We start from the raw sequence: 20,388 nt of genomic DNA on the forward strand, positions 1-20,388 counted from the left end.
TTTTGAGACAGTCTCACTGTCTTGCCCAGACTGGAGTGCAGTGGCACAATCTTGGCTCACTGCAACCACCACCTCCGAAGTTCAAGCGATTCTCCTACCTCAGCCTCTCAAGTAGATGGGATTACAGGCATGCACCCCCACACCCAGTTAATTTTTGTATTTTTAGTAGAGATAGGGTTTCACCATCTTGGCCACGCTGGTCTCGAACTCCTGACCCTAAGTGATCCACCTGCCTTGGCCTCCCAAAGTGTTGAGATTACAGGCATGAGCCACTGCCCCAGCCCCCACCTTATCACTTTAATAATGCATGCATATTGAATTGCGGTAACATGAAAAACACTTTTCCTGATACTTGGCTCCAGTAATTTTTCCTATTGTTTGTAAATTTTGACTGCATAGATGTAAAGATTTTTTTTTTTTTTTTTTTTTGAGACGGAGTCTTGCTCTGCTGCCCAGGCTGGAGTGCAGTGGCGCGATCTCAGCTCACTGCAAGCTCCGCCTCCCGGTTTCCCGCCATTCTCCTGCCTCAGCCTCCCGAGTAACTGGGACTACAGGGGCCGCCACCACGCCCGGCCAATTTTTTGTATTTTTAGTAGAGACGGGGTTTCACCGTGTTCGCCAGGGTGGTCTCCATCTCCTGACCTCGTGATCCGCCCGCCTCAGCCTCCCAAAGTGCTGGGATTACAGGCATGAGCCACGATGTAAAGATTTAACATTTGATAGGAAGATCATTTAACCACTAAAGGGGGAATCACTCTTATATGTAGGGAGAAATAAATTATTTGCAAGAAGATTCCTTATTTAAAAACTGATGTGGCCGGACACCGTAGCACACACCTGTAGTCCCAGCTACTCGGGAGGCTGAAGCAGGAGAATCGCTTGAACCCGGGAGGCAGAGGTTGCAGTGAACCGAGATCACACCATTGCACTCTAGCCTGGGTGACAGAGCGAAACTCCATCTCAAAAGAGAGAGAAAAAAAAAAAATGATTTGATATCAATACAATGCACTACTACTCTGTGATTTTTAAAAACAAGATGGACAAACATTGATACTGATATATTACCATCTTAAATGGATCTCAAGGACATTTTGGTGGATGAAAAACAAAGTTGCATACTATACGATTCAATTTTGATCCCCAAAGTTGCATACTATATTATTCAATTTTTATAATATTCTTGAAATGACATAAGTATAGCTGTGGAGAACAAATTAGTGATTGCCAAAGAACAGGGAGGAGGACAGCGGACTGGTGCAACTAACGATGTGTAGTAAGTACTATAAGGGATAGCACTATGAAAGGGTGACACAGGGGACACACACACATACACACATACACACACAAGCTAATGCATGTAAAAACTGGTGAAATTGGAATAAAGCCTGTGGTCTGGTTAACAATATTTTACAGATGTCAGTTTCCTGGTTTTAATATTGTACTGTATTGAGGCTATGATCAGAGGAAGGTGGGTAAGGGTACATGGGACTCTGCTATATTTGCAATTTCCTGTGAATCTATAATTATTTCAGATTAAAGAAGGGGAAAAAATCAAACACAAGACATACAAACTCATCAAATATTTCTTTTTTGGGGGGAGAAAAAAACACCTACTGATTGTGCATGGCTTTATTGGCTGCTTCCTTTAACTCCCACAACTCTCTGAAGTAGATGTTAGGAACTCTATTTTATTTTCATCAAAATGGAGGCTTAGGTTAAGTAATTTGTCCAAGGCACAACTACTGTTAGAGCCAGGGTTTGAATCCAGCACAACCTAAATCCCACTCATGGTTGTTTTGGCTGAATCCTGACTGGACTTAAATGACACTTCTTTTCTTTGACGCCCAGACTGGAGTGCAACCACTGGATCTCGGCTCACTGCAACCTCCACCTCCCGGTTCAAGCGATTCTCCAGCCCCAGCCTCACTACTATCTGGGACTACAGGCGTGAGCCACCACGCCCGGCTGATTTTTGTATTTTTAGTAGAGACAGGGTTTCACCATATTGGCCAGGCTGGTCTCGAACCCCTGACCTCAAGTGATCTGCCCGCCTGGGCCTCCCAAAGTGCTGGGATTACAGGCGTGAGCCACCACGCCTGACCTGCCATCACGCTTGTAATCCCAGCACTTTGGGAGGCCCAGGCGGGTGGATCACGAAATCAAGAGATTAAGACCATCCTGGCCAACACGGTGAAACCCCATCTCTACTAAAAATACAAAAAATTAGCTCAGCGTGGTGGCACGCGCCTGCAGCCCCAGCTACTCGGGAGGCTGAGGCAGGAGAATCGCTTGAACCCAGGAGGTGGAGGCTACAGCGAGCCAAGACCGCTCTACGGCACACCAGCCCGGGCGACAGTGTGAGACTCCGTCTCAAAAATAATAAAATAATAATAATAATAATCATCATCATCATCATCATCTTTCTGCCAGAGGTGAGAAAGCAGAAAAAAAAAAATCAGCTTCTCAAATTCCTGTGCGTCTCTTAGTAGAGAAGGGGTTTCTCCATGTTGGTCAGGCTGATCTCGAACTCCCGATCTCAGGTGATCCGCCCGCCTCAGCCTCCTAAAGTGGTGAGATTACAGGCGTGAGCCACCGCGCCCAGCCACAAGACGTTTTATTGCAACATAAATATAGAGGATGTAACGAGTCATCCAACCACCAACGTAATTAGAGTTGGTTACCAAGTTTCCCTAGGCGTCTTCCACCAGGAGGGATAAACCGATTGCAGACAAACCTAGCACCCCTTGAGCAGCTTAACTCGACGCGATTCTCCAGTTAGCCAGGCCTTTTTCTACCCTTTTGGGGGCACAAGGCGACCTTGCCTCCTGATTCAAAAACTTCGTACACTTCAATCCTTCTACCCTTTTCTGGTCAGCCACGAAAGCGGCAGCTTGGCACAATTCCCAGCCTAGAGTTCGGGCACTGCCTGTCATCAGCACGACGAAACCTACACCCACTGAGACCTCAGACCCCGCGTGATTACATCACTCAACCACCAGCGCACGCCCGGAGGAACCCACTGTCACGTGACCACTCGTGCCCAATGACCGAGGCCCACGCTTTCCAGACTGCCATAGGCGCTGTCATAGAGCCGGAGCTTGGGCGGCGCCCCGCCCCGGCCGCACGGTGCGCCGGCGTTAATCCTCCCGGAAAGTTCCGGCTGCCAAGATTGCAGGTTCCCACCAAGTATTGTTTCCGAACTGGGTCACAAGAGCGTGTTCCTGATTGGCTTGTTCTGGAGGTTGGGAAGGGACCTGTTAGAGACTGGGACCACTTCCTGAAGCGCGAGGCAGGAAGTTATATGCGTTTTCTAGAGTCCTGTAGAGAAAGTGCTCTCTGCCGCATTGGTATCGGCGAGAGCTGGAGGTGTTGGGTCGGGAGACCGGCCGTTCGGTCCCGCCTCATGTAGGAGGTGGTTTCCATCGCGGCACCACGGCACACACCTCCAGCCCCGAGCCCGGAGCGACTGCCCCGGGGTCTCCTTCAGGCTTCTTGACGCCGTTCCAGGGGGCACCTAGCCAGGCATCCTCTGGACTTCTAGCCAGAGGACTGGCTCCCGGCTTCAGCACTCCGGGCTGCAGTAAGAAGTGCCCTTATCGCTCTGAGCCCTGCCACCATCCCGTGAACCACCGAAACCCTGGTCCAGCGCGACAGCCTTGGACCTGGGACTGGACGGATCCAAAACGCTCAGCCCCGGCCCCCCACAGACGGGGCTCTGCATCGTCTCTGATATGTCACCCACCATCTCCCACAAGGACAGCAGCCGGCAACGGCGGCCAGGGAATTTCAGTCACTCTTTGGATATGAAGAGGGGTCCCCTGCCCCCGGGCGGTTGGGATGACAGTCATTTGGACTCAGCGGGCCGAGAAGGGGACAGAGAAGCTCTTCTTGGGGATACTGGCACTGGCGACTTCTTAAAAGCCCCACGGAGCTTCCGGGCGGAACTAAGCAGCATTTTGCTGCTACTCTTTCTTTACGTGCTTCAGGGTATTCCCTTGGGCTTGGCGGGGAGCATCCCACTCATTTTGCAAAGCAAAAATGTTAGCTATACAGACCAAGCTTTCTTCAGTTTTGTCTTTTGGCCCTTCAGTCTCAAATTACTCTGGGCCCCGTTGGTTGATGCTGTCTACGTTAAGAACTTCGGTCGTCGCAAATCTTGGCTGGTCCCAACACAGTATATACTAGGACTCTTCATGATATATTTATCCACTCAGGTGGACCGTTTGCTCGGGAATACTGAAGGCAGGACACCCGACGTGATTGCTCTCACTGTGGCATTCTTTTTGTTTGAATTCTTGGCCGCCACTCAGGACATTGCTGTCGATGGTTGGGCGTTAACTATGTTATCCAGGGAAAATGTGGGTTATGCTTCTACTTGCAATTCGGTGGGCCAAACAGCGGGTTACTTTTTGGGCAATGTTTTGTTTTTGGCCCTTGAATCTGCCGACTTTTGTAACAAATATTTGCGGTTTCAGCCTCAACCCAGAGGAATCGTTACTCTTGCAGGTAGTGTATTTAAACTATTATGGTGTTAGGTTTATTTATCCTTTTGAAAGAGTGTGTGATGTTGGAGGGGAGCTCATTAATTTACTGGAAATCATTGTATGGGAGATAACTCAAGGTAAGTTTTCTGTTTCGTCCAGATGAGCTTCTTTGAATTATTAAAGCCAAAGTGAAGGACATTAGAGCAATCAAATGATCAGTACTCTGCAGTTAACAGGGAGAGGCAACCCATCAAATAACAACGGAGTCCAGGGATTCATGCCACTTGCTTAATACACAAATGCACATTTTTAAAAAGTGTGGCTCATATAGTTCACATTTTTCCTTTTGTCTTGTTGGTTTTAGGTTTCTAGCTCTATACTTTCTGATCCATTTCTACCCCTACCGTTGTACCCAGAATCCAGCCTTCTAGTGAATGGAACAGGGTTTATTCGTTCAAACATTATTGAGTCAGCTAAGGGACGGGATTCTAAGGCCTCTTATGAATAAGGCAGAGTTCTGCACTCGAGAAATAGGGGAGATGAATATTTTAGGAGACTTCGGAGTTGCCAGTTAGTAACTGCCTTTGGGAGTCAGGCTTCACATTGCAGATAACATTTGACTTTGTTCTTGAAAAAGATTCCACGAGGCCAGGAAATGGCACACCAGGATGCACAACACAAAGTGAAAGTGCACTGAGGCAGGAAAGTACAAAAAAGTACAGGACGTTGCCTGAACTGGGTTTAGGAAATCATGCTGAGAAAGGCTGTGACTAAATTAGTAAGATTTTATTTAATTACTATGGGAAAAGGGTTTAAAAGTTTGTCCTGTAAGTAATGGAGGGAAAGGTCTAAAAAATTTCTCTGTTTCTCTGCATTAGTAAAACACATGTAAGGTTTTCTCTTTTTTTTTTTTCTTCTTTTTTTTAATTGAGATGGTTGGGGGTGGGGGGGTGTCTCACTATGTTGGCCAGGCTGGTCTCGAACTCCTGGACTCGGGTGATCCTCCCCCTCCTTGGCCTCCCAAAGTACTGGGAATTACAGGTATGAGCCACCCCACCTGGCCTAAGCTTATCTGAGGGCTTTTGTATTTTTTTTTTTTTTTTTTAGCTTTTGTAACAACTAGAAAACAAGTAAAATGACCAATATAAGGAATAAGAATGTCAGGAATATAGTGGAATTTTTCATTTCTGTCAGTGATGATGAATTTAGGGGATTCTGTTTTGAAATTTAAGCAGCTAAACTTCTCAGCTTCTGTGCTACCTTGGAAATTCCCAGTAGAGTAAATGACCAGGTATGTGGGTGGTGGTAGGAGGTGTCACAACTATACTAATTTCCTGCAATCTCCTGCAATCTTACTCTTTCTCACACACATCTAACCTTATGTACACCTCCTCAAACTGCTAGTGAGTGAGCCACTATTACTGGTGAAATGATGGTGATAGTACTTTTTCCTCAGTTGTTTGGTTGAGAGATATTATATGTATATTATATATAATTATATATATGCGCCCAGCCAAAATAAAAAAATTAATTAAAATAAAAATAAAGAAGTCAAGGCTGGGTGCAGTGGCTCACGCCTGTAATCCCAGCACTTTGGGAGGCTGAGGTGGACAGATCACCTGAGATAAGGAGTTTGAGATCATCCTGGCCAACATGGCAAAACCCCTTCTCTACTAAAAATACAAAATTTAGCTGGAAGTGGTGGCACTCACTTGTAATCCCAGCTACTCAGGAGGCTGAGTGGGGAGAATTGCTTGAACCCAGGAAGCAGAGGGTGCAGTGAACTGAGATCGCACCATTGCACTCCAATCTAGGTGACAGAGCAAGGTTCCATCTCAAAAAAAAAAAAGAATAAGTCAGCACAAATTAAAATCCAGTGGCATAATTTTGATCCATTAGGGAACAGTTGTGGCTAAGGGAGTATAAATATACTAATTCTTGAACTCATAACAGCATTCTCTGGAATAATGTTTTACCAATCACTCTTACATTAAGAGAAAGTTCCAATTTAGCTAATTAGCAATTTAGTTTCCATGGCCTCTTAAACCTTGATTTCACTGAGGCTTTCTCATCTTAAGTAACATCATCTCCTTAATCCTCTGGTGATATAAACATCAGTCCCAGGACAAAATGAAAAGCTGACACAAAAAGCAACAAACTGGCTGGACGTGGTGGCTCATGCCTATAATCCCAGCACTTCGGAGGCCAAGGCGGGTAGATCACAAGGTCAGGAGATCAAGATCATCCTGGCCAACATGGTGAAACTCTGTCCTAAAAATACAATAATTAGCCCGGTGTGGTGGCATGCACCAGTAGTCCCAGCTATTCAGGTGGCTGAGGCAAGAGAATGGCTTCAACGGGGGAGGCGGAGGTTGCAGTAAGCTGAGATCGTACCACTGCACTCCAGCCTGGGCGATACAGCCTATAAGACTCCATCTCAAACAAGAAAAAAGCAAGGAACTGGTAACAGGATGCATTCACAAAGTATTTCTAGGCAGTGAATTATTATTATTATTATTCTGAGATGGAGTCTCACTCTGTCGCCCAGGCTAGAGTGCAGTGGTTGTGATCTCAGCTCACTTCAACTTCCCCCTCCAGGGTTTAAGCTATTCTGCTGCCTCAGCCTCCCTAGTAGCTGGCATTACAAGCATGTGCCACCATGCCTGGCTTTTGTATTTTTGGTAGAGATGGGGTTTCACCACGTTGGCCAGGCTGGTCTTGAACTCCTGACCTCAAGTGATCTGCCGACCTCGGCTTCCCAAAGTGCTGGAATTACAGGTGTGAGCCACTGTGCCCGGCCTTGACTTGTTACTTTGATTTTTTTTTTTTCCCCCAGTGGAATTTGAACTTTGTTCTGCAGTAGATTCTAAAACTAGCTTACTTTTTAATTCAGCTGTTTATATCTGTAGTAGACTGCTGTTTCTGGTTTAAACATTTTAGTTGAAAGTTAGAATTCCTATAGTTTCATTCTCCTTTTTATGACTGAACATACCACATTTATAACATTGTTCTTGGCCGGGCGCGGTGGCTCAAGCCTGTAATCCCAGCACTTTGGGAGGCCGAGACGGGTGGATCGCGAGGTCAGGAGATCGAGACCAACCTAGCTAACACGGCGAAACCCCGTCTCTACTAAAAAATACAAAAAACTAGCCGGTCGAGTTGGCGGGCGCCTACTGTAGTCCCAGCTACTTGGGAGGCTGAGGCAGGAGAATGGCGTAAACCCGGGAGGCGGAGCTTGCAGTGAGCTGAGATCCGGCCACTGCACTCCAGCCTGGGCGACAGAGCGAGACTCCGTCTCAAAACAAAAACAAAAACAAAAAAACAAAACAAAAAAAAAACATTGTTCTTCCTGGAACTTAGGATAACCAAGAAAAACCAGTGGTTTTGAAAAAGTTATATAGCACACGAAGAATTATATGAAGGAAATATAATTGCTTAGGTGATTACAGAGGAGCTAAGCACTGAGGCAATGTTTAGAAAATCCAAGTTTTGAAAGGAAGCATAATTGTTTATTGTTTTTTGTTTTTTTAATTCTAAAATATGTTCTGGCCAGGTGCAGTGGCTCACACCTGTAATCCTAGCACTTTGGGAGGCTGAGGCGGGCAGATTGCTTGAGCTCAGAAGTTCAAGACCACTCTGGGCAACATGGCAAAACTCCGTCTCTACTAAAAATACAGAAAATTAGCCGGGTGTGGTGGCGCATACCTGGAATCCCAGCTACTCAGAAGACTGAGGCACTAGAATCACTTGAGCTGGGGAGGTGGAGGCTGCAGTGAGCCGAGATTGCGCTACTGCACTCCAGCCTGGGTGACAGAGTGAGACTCTGTCTCCAAAAATATAAATAAATAGAAAATAAATAAAATACTATCTGTAACAGTTTTGATTGTTACAGATAAGTGGAGATGGAATATATTGGGTAGATAGATAATGTAAATGAGTCATCTGAGTTGGAGGGACAGAGATAATTTGAGAAATCCATGCCCCTCTAAAGGTGAGGAGTATCAACTCTAGTAAGTTGTAGTTTTGTGATAATAGGATCCCAAGATTGCTAGATCTTTTTTTTTTTTTTTTTTTTTTGAGATGGAGTCTCACTCTGTCGCTAATTTTGTGTATTTGTAGTACAGATGGAGTTTTACCATGTTAGCCAGGATGGTCTCAATCTCCTGACCTCGTGATCCACCCGCCTCGGCTTCCCAAAGTGCTGGGATTATAGGCGTGAGCCACCCCACCCGGCACGATTGCTAGATCTTAGGAGTATTCAAGAGAAACTAGAAGTTCCTTTTTTATTTCCTGATTTTAAAAATACTTCTTAGGCTCATATAAAAACATGTCTTTAGCTGGGCACAGTGGCATGCATCTGTAGAGTGGCGTGCATCTGTAGTTCCAGCCACTTGACAGACTGATATGGGAAGATCATTTGAGGCCAGGAGTTCGAGGCTGCAGTACATTACAGTACTATCTGTGAATAACCACTACACTGCAGCCTGGGCAACCTAGCAAGACCCATCTTTAAAAAAAAAAATCTATCTAATCTATCATCTATCTATCTGCCATCTATCTAATCTAATTTATGTCTTCAGGCCACATCTAGCCTGTAAACTGGTAGTTGAGGCCCTCTCCCTCTAGTATAAGTAGTAACAATTAGAAGTGATTGGAATAGGGAGCAACATATTCGGGTTTAGGAGCAGGGAGCAAGATGGTCTAATGCCAGAGAAGAGAGCTAAAGATACCAAAGTTTATAAATCAGTTTGTTTATAAATAGGTACGCACATACAGGAATAAGAGAAAGTGTTGCTTTGAAAAAGTTGATGCTGTGAGTATGAATCCAGCCAAACTAATGACATTAAAAACAGTGTTTGTAAGACATTGATGCTTTAAATTAGAGAGAGGGATCATTAATTCCTACCCGATGACAGATTTCTTTGTCCTGCTTTCATAACACATAATTTATGACTCAAAATGCCTGTTAGAATTTGGAAAAGACTAATTGACCCTTTTCTAGATAGACCAGGTATTCTTATATAAGCTATAATACATTATTTAGCATTCATGTCTAGGCTTAAAATGTTACCCTACGTTCTCAGAAAGACAAGTATTCCTTTTTTATTTTTTTGAGAGTGTCTTGCTCTGTCACCCAGGCTGGAGTGTAGTGGCGCAATTTCGGCTCACTGCAACCTCTGCCTCCTGGGTTCAAGAAGTTCTCATGCCTCAGCCTCCTAAGTAGCTGGGATTATAGGCATGTGCCACCATGCCTAGTTACTTTTTGTAGTTTTAGTAGAGACAGGGTTTCGCCATGTTGCCCAGGCTGGTCTTGAACTCCTGACCTCAAGTGATCCACCTGCCTTGGACTCCCAAAGTGCTGGGATTACAGGCGTGAGCCACTGTGCCCAGCCTATGTATTCTCATTAATGTCATCTCCCTATAATTTATTGAGTAAAATGAATTCTTTAGGAAGACACACCAAGTTTGTTTATCCTGTGCATTTGAATTTTCTTTGGCATATCACCATATGGGGAGATGGAGGTGAGAAGGGGGAGTACAAGTAGCCAGTTTAAAGAAGTGTGGGAACCAGGTGCGGTGGCTCATGCCTGTAATCCCAGCACTTTGGGAGGCCGAGGCGGTTGGATCACCTGAGATCAGGAGTTCAAGACCAGCCTGACCAACATGGAGAAACCCCGTCTCTACTAAAAATACAAAAATTAGCTGGGTTAGTGGTGCATGCCTGTAATCCCAACTGCTTGGGAGGCTGAGGCAGGAGAATCACTTGAACCCGCGAGGCGGAGGTTGCGATGAGCCTAGATTGTGCCATTGCACTGCAGCCTGGGCAAAAAGAGTGAAACTCCATCTCAAAAAAAAAAAAAAAAAAAGAAGTGTGGGGAAAGTATCTATGTTCCAGACCTCATGGTTGGAGCTAAAATATGAACCTTTTTTCTCAGTGGTGTCCAGTTGATAGAAAAGAGAGCTTACTTGCTGTGGGCGTATCTGAGTATCTGGATGATATAATGGAAAACATTTCTTGCTTTAGAACTAGACCGGAGTTTGAATGCCATTTCTGGCACTTTCTGGCTTGTGATTCTGTTTCCTTGTATATAAAGTAGGAGTAATAATGCCTATTTTGGAAAGTGATTTTGGGATTTAAATGAGATGTCCTCTGTTTTTCTCAGATCTTATAATAGACACTCAGATCTTATAATAGACACACCTATAATAGACAGGTGTTAGCTATTGTACCTTTATTGGTTACTAATGAGTTGTTACATGCTCTTAATTTCTGCATTCATGAAAGCACTGGACAAGATCTTGGAGCCATGTCAGAATAGTCTGTTTTTTAGGTCTTTGCTCAAAAATCATGTTTATGAAACTTGAACATCAGCTTTGATATCTTGATCATACATATATATACCATGTATGCTTAAGTTTATAAAATACGCAAATCAAAATTAACCTAAATGTTAATGATGAAGTATTTCAATATTTTTGGTTAAATACATAAATCAAAACTAACCAAAATGTTAATAATGAAATATTTCCATATTTTTGGTAATAATATTTCTTTATGGTTGTTGACATTATAGTCTATGGATGTCTCTAGCATCAAAGCAATGTTAATAAGTCTAATAAGACTACTGGCTATCAGTTATTAGCATTGGTCTGATTTGTGGTAATTGTATTCATAAAACTTCTTAATATATTTCCTGGCCTCTCTGAGCTATTGGCTTTTTCATTCTTCTGTACGTGTGAGATATGGAAATCCTTTGAATTAGGGCTTTGTGACTGAACCATTGTCACTACCTCCTTCTTTTTATGTATTTTCTCCTCAAAGCACAAAGAAATTAGAAATATCTTTGTCTGGGTATAGTGGCTCACACCTGTAATCTCAATACTTTGGGAGGCTGAGGCAAGAGGATCACTTGAACCTAGGAGGTCAAGGCTGCAGTGAGCCAAGTTTGCACCACTGCACTACAGCTTGGGTGACAGAGTGAGACACTGTCTCATAAAAAGAAAAAAAGAAATAATCTTATCTGCAAACATTGCTGAAACTTGTTTAGTTTCTTCTTCTTTTTTCTCTTGGTGTCAAGGAATTTAAATTTTAGATGGACTGTGTTTATTAACATTGGTAGACTATGCTAAACAAATTTTCAATTCTTTTGCCTCGAAAAATGGAACTCTTTAAGTCTTATATAATTGGACAACTTTTACTTTTCACTTAACATTAATTTGAATTTCTGGTGACAGTGAAAATAATTTATTTTTTTTTCAGGGCTTGTTAAACAACTGTTTTAAAACAAATGATGAACAAAACCCTACTCAATGAGAATAATATTGTACGTGAAACTGTAAACAAGTCATTATTAATCTCATTTTGCAGATGGAAGTAAGAATGCAAAAATAGTGGACATGCCAAGTGAATGCTGTTAATAATACGTAAAATTCTTTGCTTAAACATTTATTACTTAAACTAAAAAATAAAAAACTGGACATTAGCCTCACAAGGATAATGTTATTAATACATTGTTGTTCATTCCTTTTGAGCCAGATTCCAAAATGCTAGAAATTATGTTAAGATACTATTTTATTCTGGGCATGATGGCTCACACCTGTGATCCCAGCTCTTTCGGAGGCCAAGGCAGACCATTTGAGGTCAGGAGTTCAAGACCAGCCTGACTAACGTGGTGAAACCCCGTCTCTACTGAAAATACAAAAATTAGCTGGGTATGATGGCACACACGCCTGTAATCTCAGCTACTCCAGAGACTGAGGCAGGAGAATCGCTTGAACCCGAGGGGTGGAGGTTCCAGTGAGCTGAGATTGCGCCTCTGCACTGCAGCCTGGCAAGAGTGAGACTCCATCTCAAAAAAAAAAAAAAAAAAAAAAAAAAAAAATATATATATATATATATATATATAGTATATATATATATATCTTTATTAGGCAGTATAAAATATGGAAAGATTGTAAGACTCAACTTCAGAAGGTTGAGATTCAAGCTCTGCCTCCGTCTCTGCCTTATAGTGATTTTACCTTTGGTAAAGATTTAAGTGTTCTGAGTTTCTTTTCCTCATCTGTATATAGTAATAACACATGCTTAGCCTATTCTGTTTGCTGTGAGAATCAAATGAGATAACATATAAGAAAGGAATATTTAAATACCAAGGTGAAATTGATCTAAACAAATAATGCTATATTTCTCCCTCATAAGTGAGGTTCAAACTGTAGTGATCACCTTCAGTGAGCACAGCAGCAAGAGCAAGATTCAATCTAAGGAAATACCCTGACTGAAGAATATTCTAATTGTTTTTGAGAAGAGGTGACTAGGGTCCTTGATCAGTTGTGCCACATACACCATAAAATCAAAAGTAAAAATATCTAAAATGGAGTACAAGTCTAGAATGTTTGAGCTATAATGCAAGGATTTTCTAGCCAAATCTTATTTTATAGATGAAGAGACTGAGACAGGGCTATCTAATAAGTTTTCTAGTGGCAAACTAAAATGCAATTCTCAGGGTGGTTAATGAGATACAAGTTTTGAAATTAGTTATAAGGTGTGAAATCACCATTTTACCACTGACTTAGAATGTAACTTGGACAGCTTGACCTCCCTAAACCTTTGTTTGTTCACCTGTAAATTTGGGCTGGTGATAACCTAATCTGTTGGGTTGTTGAAGTAAAGGAGTTGATACATGTAAAATGTGTAGCATATTTTTGTCGTAAATGATATCTCCATTATTACTATTATTTTTAGCTGTTTAGCAGAATCTTCCAGATTTTTATTCACTCCCTCCACTAAATTTGTTCAAGGTGATAGCTAATGGCTCAACTATCTTTCACTGAAACAATTCAGACAGTACTCCTCATGTGTCCTCATTCTGCACCTACGAGTGTGACCAAATGCCTTTTGTATCATAGTATTGAGATGAGAAAGTTATTCTTAAACAGATTGAAAGCATTAGAAAGTTTAAAAATACAAGGTAGAAAATCTGATGTAAATAATCACATGTTGTCAAATTTAATAAAGAACTGAAAAGGCTTGGGTATATAGAAATATAACTGGTGTACCTTAGGGGATATGAAAATCGTTTCCCACCCCTAGCATTTTCCTTGAATAAAGTGACATGACAGGCTTTTGTTCATTCAACTCAGTTGTACACTAAATGTAATGCCCTCCACTCCCGCCACCCCCTGCCTTTTTTGTTGTTGTCACTGTCTATTTTGGGTCTCTACGTTTAAGAGTCAGGACTCTTTTGTTCATTTCCTGTGTCTGGTACAATGCCTTGAATATAATAAAGAGGTACCTAAATGTTGACTTTTTTTTTTTTAAGACAAGGTCTCACTCTGTTGCCCATGCTGGAGTGCAGTGGTACAATCGCAGCTCACTGCAGCCTCCACTTCCTGGGCTCAAGTAGTCCTCAGCCTCCCAGGTATGGGGGACTACAGATGTGTACCACCAAGCCTGGCTAATTTCTTACTGTTTGTAGAGATAGGGTCCCACTATGTTGCCCAGGCTGGTCTTGAATTCCTGGGTTCAAGTAATCCTCCCACCTTGGCCTCCCAAAATGCTAGGATTATAGGCATGAGGCCCTGTACTTGGCTAATTTTTTAAATAACATTTTAGTTGAAAGTTACTGTATATAGAATTATTTAGTATCAATGAAATTATGTAATTTAAAAAATTAATTATAGATTTAAAACATTTTCAGATTTCCTTTTTTTCTGGGGAACTGTATTTTTAATAACAACAACATTGGTTGCCCTTCTGAAAAAAGAAAACAAAGAAGTATCAGTAGTAAAAGAAGAAACACAAGGAATCACAGATACTTACAAGCTGCTTTTTGCAATTATAAAAATGCCAGCAGTTCTGACATTTTGCCTTCTGATTCTAACTGCAAAGGTAAGAGATTTATAAATCAAATTTATCATTTTCTTATAAGTATAAGTATCATGGAATACTTTCAGTGTCTTTTTCATATCATAGGTCCCTTTCCACTACCATTAGAATTTAACAATGAAAAACAATATTTTCTGTTTATTAAATGTATTTGAAAAGATATAATGATATCAACTAATTTTAAAGTAAGCTAAATATCTTGGAGTATTGTAAAGAATTATGTTAATTTGAAGAACTGTTAGTAAATGTGAACCTTAATGATATTAATGCTTGGAATGGAGATTAATATCTTCAATAATCAATAGCTCTGTCTTCTTATAATCAGTATACATTTAATGTTGGAATAATACAATAATTTACTTAAAGTGTGATGTAAAGAGCTATAGGGCCAGGCGTCATGGCTCATGCCTGTAATCCCAGCACTTTGGGAGGTCGAGGCAGGCGGATTGCCTGAGGTCAGGAGTTCAAGACCAGCCTGGCTAACATGGTGAAACCTTGTCTCTACTAAAAATACAAAAATCAGCCAGGCATGGTGGCACGTGTCTGTAGTCCCAGCTACTTGGGAGACTGAGGCAGGAGAATTGCTTGAACCCAGGAGGTGGAGGTTGCAGTAAGCCGAGATTGCACCATGGCACTCTTAACTGGAGCAACAGAGTGAGTCTCTGTCTCAAAAATAAATAGATAGATAGATAGATAGATAGATAGATAGATAGATAGATAGATACAGAAGTATATGAGTATTAGAAGTCAGTTTTTAAAAAATCCATTGAATTATTTAAGTACTGAAAGGAAAATTATACCATAAGAGAAATGGGGATTACTGGTGACTTTTATTCTATATTAAGGTGTCTCAGTTTTATAGTTCTAAAAATATTTTTAACACGTTAGGCTAGAATAAAGGTAAGTATATTTTGTTACAGTGAACTATTGATAGTGTTAGAGTTAATATTTCTAAAATCTGCAATCTTATAGGATTTTCATTTTATATACTTAAATCTATGTATATAAACACTTTACATCTATCTTTTGACAGCTTTGAAGGAACCATTTTAGCCTCATTATATTCATTTTAAATAGTGAGTGTTTTTTCCTCTTAATGATAGAAGGCCAGATGTGCTGGCTCATGCCTGTGATCCCAGCACTTTGGGAAGCCAAGGCAGGAGGATCTCTTGAGCTGAGGAGTTCAAGACCAGCCTGAATATGGCGAAACAAAAAATAAAAAAATTATCTGGGTGTGGTGGCACATGCCTGGAGTGCCAGCTACTTGGGAAGATAGCTTGAGTCTGGGAGGTGGAGTTTGCAGTGAGCCATAGTTCTGCCACTGCACTCCAGCCTGGGCAACAGAGCCAGGGGTCTGTTTCTCTCTTGAGACAGGGGTCTCAAGGAAAAAAAAAAAAGAATAGGAAATTCAGAAAATGTGAAAAGTTCAAGGAGCATAACAATATATATATATATATTTGAGATAAAGTCTCACTCTTGTCTCCCAGGCTGGGTGCAGTGGTACAATCTTGGCTCGCTGCAATCTCTGCCTCCTGGGTTCCAGCAATTCCCCTGCCTCAGTCTCCCGTGCAGCTGGGACCACAGGTGTGTCCCACCATGCCCAGCTAGTTGTTTTGTCTTTGTTTATTTTGAGATGGAGTTTCACTCTTATTGCCCAGGCTGGAGTGCAATGGCCCTATCTCGGCTTACCGCAACCTCCACCTCCCGGGTTCTAGCGATTCTCCTGCCTCAGCCTCCTAAGTAGCTGGGATTACAGGCACAGGCTGAGCTAATTTTGTATTTTTAGTAGAGATGGGGTTTCTCCATGGTCAGGCTGGTCTCGAACTCCTGACCACAGGTGATCCACCCTTGGCCTCCCAGAGTGCTGGGATTACAGGCATGAGCCACCACGCCTGGCAATTTTTTTGTATTTTTAATGGAGACGGAGTTTCACCCTGTTGGCCAGGCTAGTCTTGAACTCCTGACTTCAGGTGATCTGCCCACCTGGCCAAACAATATTATCTAATTATATCACTTAATACTTTTATCATTTAAGATACAGTATTTGCTGGATGTGGTGGCTCACGCCTTTAATCCCACCACTTTGGGAGGCCAAGATGGGCTGATCACTTGAGGCCAGGAGTTCAAGACCAGCCTGGCCAACATGGTGAAACCCCGTCTCTACTAAAATTACAAAAATTAGCTGGGTGTGGTGGCAGGCGCCTGTAAGCCCAGGTACTCAGGAGGATGAGGCAGGAGAATCGCTGGAACCCGGGAGGTGGAGGTTGCCTTGAGCCGAGATTGTGCACTGCACTCCAGTCTGTGTGACAGAGCGAGACTCCATCCCAAAAACAAATTAATTAATTAATTAAAAAAAACAACAGTATTGACCTTCTTGGTATATTTCCTTTGAACCTCCCTTTTTTCCCTGTATATGTGTGTGTGCATGTATGTGTGTATACATATACTTCATATATTTATTTGCTCATACACTTTTATTTTATTTTATATTTTATTATTTTTTTTATTTTGAGACTGAACCTCACTCTGTTGCCTAGGCTGGAGTACAGTGGCACGATCTCCCCTCAATGCAACCTCTGCCTCCCTTCAAACAATTCTCCTGCCTCAGCCTCCCTAGTAGCTGGGATTACAGGCACACGCCATCATACCCAACTGATTTTTGTATTCTCAGAAGACACGGGGTTTCACTATGTTGGCCAGGCTGGTCTCAAACTCCTGACCTCAAGTGATCTGCCTGCCTCAGACTCCCAAAGTGCTGGGATTACAGGTGTGAGCCACCATGCCCGGCCTATTTACTCATTTACTTTAAAAGTGGAATTGAATCATGCTGCATATAATTTTTTATCTTCTGTTTGTCTTATACATTTCTGTAGTATTACATATTTGAAAACATACTTCTTAGTAGCTACATGATATAGTTAGTGTGTAAATTTACTATAATCTACTCATTTTTCTGTTGTATGTTTTGCTTATGTTTTTAAATTATGAAAATGCACTAGCAAATATTTTTGTGCTTAAGTCTGTGATTTTCTGGACATTTCCTTCCAGTAAACTTTTTTTTTTTTTTTTTTTTGAGACAGAGTCTCGCTTTGTTGCCCAGGCTAGAGTGAAATGGCTAATTTTTTTTTTGAGACGAGTTTTTCGTTTCCCAGGCTGGAGTGCAATGGCGCGATCTCGGCTCACTGCAACCTCTGCCTCCTGGATTCAAGCGATTCTCCTGCCTCAGCCTCCCGAGTAGCTGGGACAACAGGCATGCACCACCATGCCTGGCTAATTATTATTATTATTTTTTGAGGCAAAGTCTCGCTCTGTTGCCCAGGCTGGAGTGCAGTGACGATCTTGGCTCACTGCAAGCTCCGCCTCCCGGGTTCACGCCATTCTCCTGCCTCAGCCTCCTGAGTTGCTGGGACTACAGGCGCCCGCCACCTCGCCCGGCTAATTTTTTGTAGTTTTAATAGAGACGGGGTTTCACCGTGTTAGCCAGGATGGTCTCGATCTCCTGACCTCTTGATCCGCCTGCCTCAGCCTCCCAAAGTGCCGGGATTACAGACGTGAGCCACCGTGCCTGACCCTGGCTAATTATTTTTATTTTTTTTCAGTAGAGACAGGGTTTCTCCATGTTGATCAGGCTGGTCTCAAACTCCCGACTTCAGGTGATCTGCCTGCCTTGGCCTCCCAAAGTGCTGGGATTAAAGGCATGAGCCACCACTCCTGGCCTAATTTTTGTATTTTTGGTAGAGACAGAGTTTCACCATGTTGGCCAGGAGTGGCTGGTCTTGAACTACTGACCTCAGGTGATCTGTTCGCCTCAGCCTCCCAAAGTGTTAGGATTACAGGTGTGAGCCACCGCACCCGTCCTATTTTTTATTTTTTTTAGGATGATGTCTTGCTCTGTCTTCTAGGCTGGAGTGCTCTGGCATGATCATAACTCAGTGTAATCTCAAACTCCTGGGTTTAAGTCATACTCCCACCTCAGCCTCTCAAGTAGCTAGAACTATAGGTGCTTGCCACCTCACCCAGCTAATTTTTTTTTTTTTTTTTTTTTTTTTTTTGAGACAGAGTCTCGCTCTGTTGCCCAAGCTGGAGTGCAGTGGTGTGATCTCCGCTCACTGCAACCTCCTCCTCCCGGGTTCAAGTGATTCTCCTGCCTCAGCCCCTGGAGTAGCTGGGATTACAGGTGTGCACCACCATGCCTGCTAATTTTTGTATTTTTAGTAGAGACAGGGTTTTACCATTTTGGTCAGGCTGGTCTCGAACTCCTGAGCTGAGGCAATCTGCCTGCCTAGGCCTCGCAAAGTACTGGGATTATAGGCGTAAGCCACTGCGCCTGGCCCACCCGACTAATTTTTAAATTTTCTGTAGAGATGGAGGGTTTCATTTTGCTACACAGGCTGGCCAATAGATTATTATTATTTTTTAAATATGTATATTTTTTTGAGATGGAGTTTCACTCTTGTTGCCTGGGCTGGAGTGCAATGGTGCGATCTCAGCTCACCACGACCTCTGCCTCCCAGGTTCAAGAGCTCCTCCTGCCTCAGCCTCCCAAGCAACTGGGATTACAGGCATGCGCCACCATGCCCAGCTAATTTTGTATTTTTAGTAGGGACGGGCCTTCTCCATGTCTGTCAGGCTAGTCTTGAACTCTCGACCTCATGTGATCCGCCTGCCTCTGCCTTTCAAAATGCTGGGATTACAGGTATGAGCCACTGTGCCTGGCTGGCCAATAGATTATTAAGCGGGCAATTAGTGGGTCAATGAATGTGATATGATTGCTGAATTGCTTTTCAAAAGGTTATGCTAATTTATACTGTCCGCAGCAATATATAGGGAGTTACTTCAATTACAACGTCTATAATACTGTTTTCTCCTTTTAAAATTCTCCCCAATAACATCTCTCCTGTATTTTTATGTTGGATGCATATGTTCTTTTGCTCAATGTTATATTTGTGCAATTTATCCATGTTTTTATTTATAGCAGTAGTTTGTTGATCTCATTACTGTATAGTATTTCATTGTATGAATATGCCACAATTTATCCATTCTATCAACAGGTTTTTAGAGCTATTATGAGTAGTGTTTCTACAAACATTCACATATGTGACTTTTGGTGAAGATAGGTGCACATTTCTGATTGGTAAATATATAGGAATAGAATTGCTGGTTCATGTAAAATGCATAGTATTATGTACTGCCAAATAGTTTTCCAAAGTTGTTATTCCAATTTTCCCTACCACCAGCAGTGTAAGAGAGTTCTGATTGTTTCACATCCTTGAAAACACATATACTATCTTTTTTTTTTTTTTGAAACGGAGTCTTGCTCTGTCCCCCAGGCTGGAGTGCAGTGGCGCAATCTCGGCTCACTGCAAGCTCCGCCTCCTGGGTTCACACCATTCTTCTGCCTCAGCCTCCTGAGTAGCTGGGACTATAGGCGCCCACCACCACGCCCGGCTAATTTTGTGTATTTTTAGTAGAAACAGGGTTTCACCGTGTTAGCCAGGATGCTCTCGATCTCCTGACCGCGTGATCTGCCCGCCTTGGCCTCCCAAAGTGCTGGGATTACAGGTGTGAACCACCATGCCCTGCCTATATTATCTTTTTAATTTTAGCCTTTCTGGTGGTTGTGTAATTGCATCTTGTTATTGCCATATTTTGAATTGCCCTAATGACAAAAGAAATTGAGCATCTTTTGATATGATTATTGGCCATTTGAATATCCATAGTTGCCCTTTTCTTTGAATATGTAAAGTTTTTGTTTCTGTTTAGATTTCATTTTTTGACTTCTTCTTTTCCTAACTGAATACCCTTGATTTCTTTCTCTTGCCTGATTGCCCTAGCCAGAACTTCCAACACTATGTTGAATAGGAGTGGTGAGAGAGGGCATCCCTGTCTTGTACCAGTTTTCAAAGGGAATTTTTCCAGTTTTTGCCCATTCAGTATGATATTAGCTGTGGGTCTGTCATAAATAGCTCTTATTATATTGAGGTACGTTCCATCAATACCGAATTTATTGAGCGTTTT

At 42.4% G+C, this 20,388-nt stretch overlaps 1 protein-coding gene across 2 annotated transcripts in view; it reads left to right on the forward strand.

Moving 5' to 3' along the window:
- Positions 1-3,141: 3,141 nt before the first annotated feature.
- Positions 3,142-20,388, forward strand: part of SLC33A1 (solute carrier family 33 member 1) — a 31,727-nt gene continuing 14,480 nt past the window's right edge. Inside the window, exons 1-2 of one of the 2 annotated variants that reach the window (XM_010365893.2) lie at positions 3,142-4,506; positions 14,183-14,373. In XM_010365893.2, the coding sequence (XP_010364195.1) occupies positions 3,732-4,506; positions 14,183-14,373 (966 nt within the window). In that variant the 5' untranslated portion in view covers positions 3,142-3,731. The remainder of the gene's footprint in view (positions 4,507-14,182; positions 14,374-20,388) is intronic. The other variant, XM_030928426.1, reaches the window with a different exon arrangement.

This window comes from Rhinopithecus roxellana, chromosome 1 (assembly GCF_007565055.1).
Source record: "Rhinopithecus roxellana isolate Shanxi Qingling chromosome 1, ASM756505v1, whole genome shotgun sequence".
Lineage (NCBI taxonomy): Eukaryota > Metazoa > Chordata > Mammalia > Primates > Cercopithecidae > Rhinopithecus > Rhinopithecus roxellana.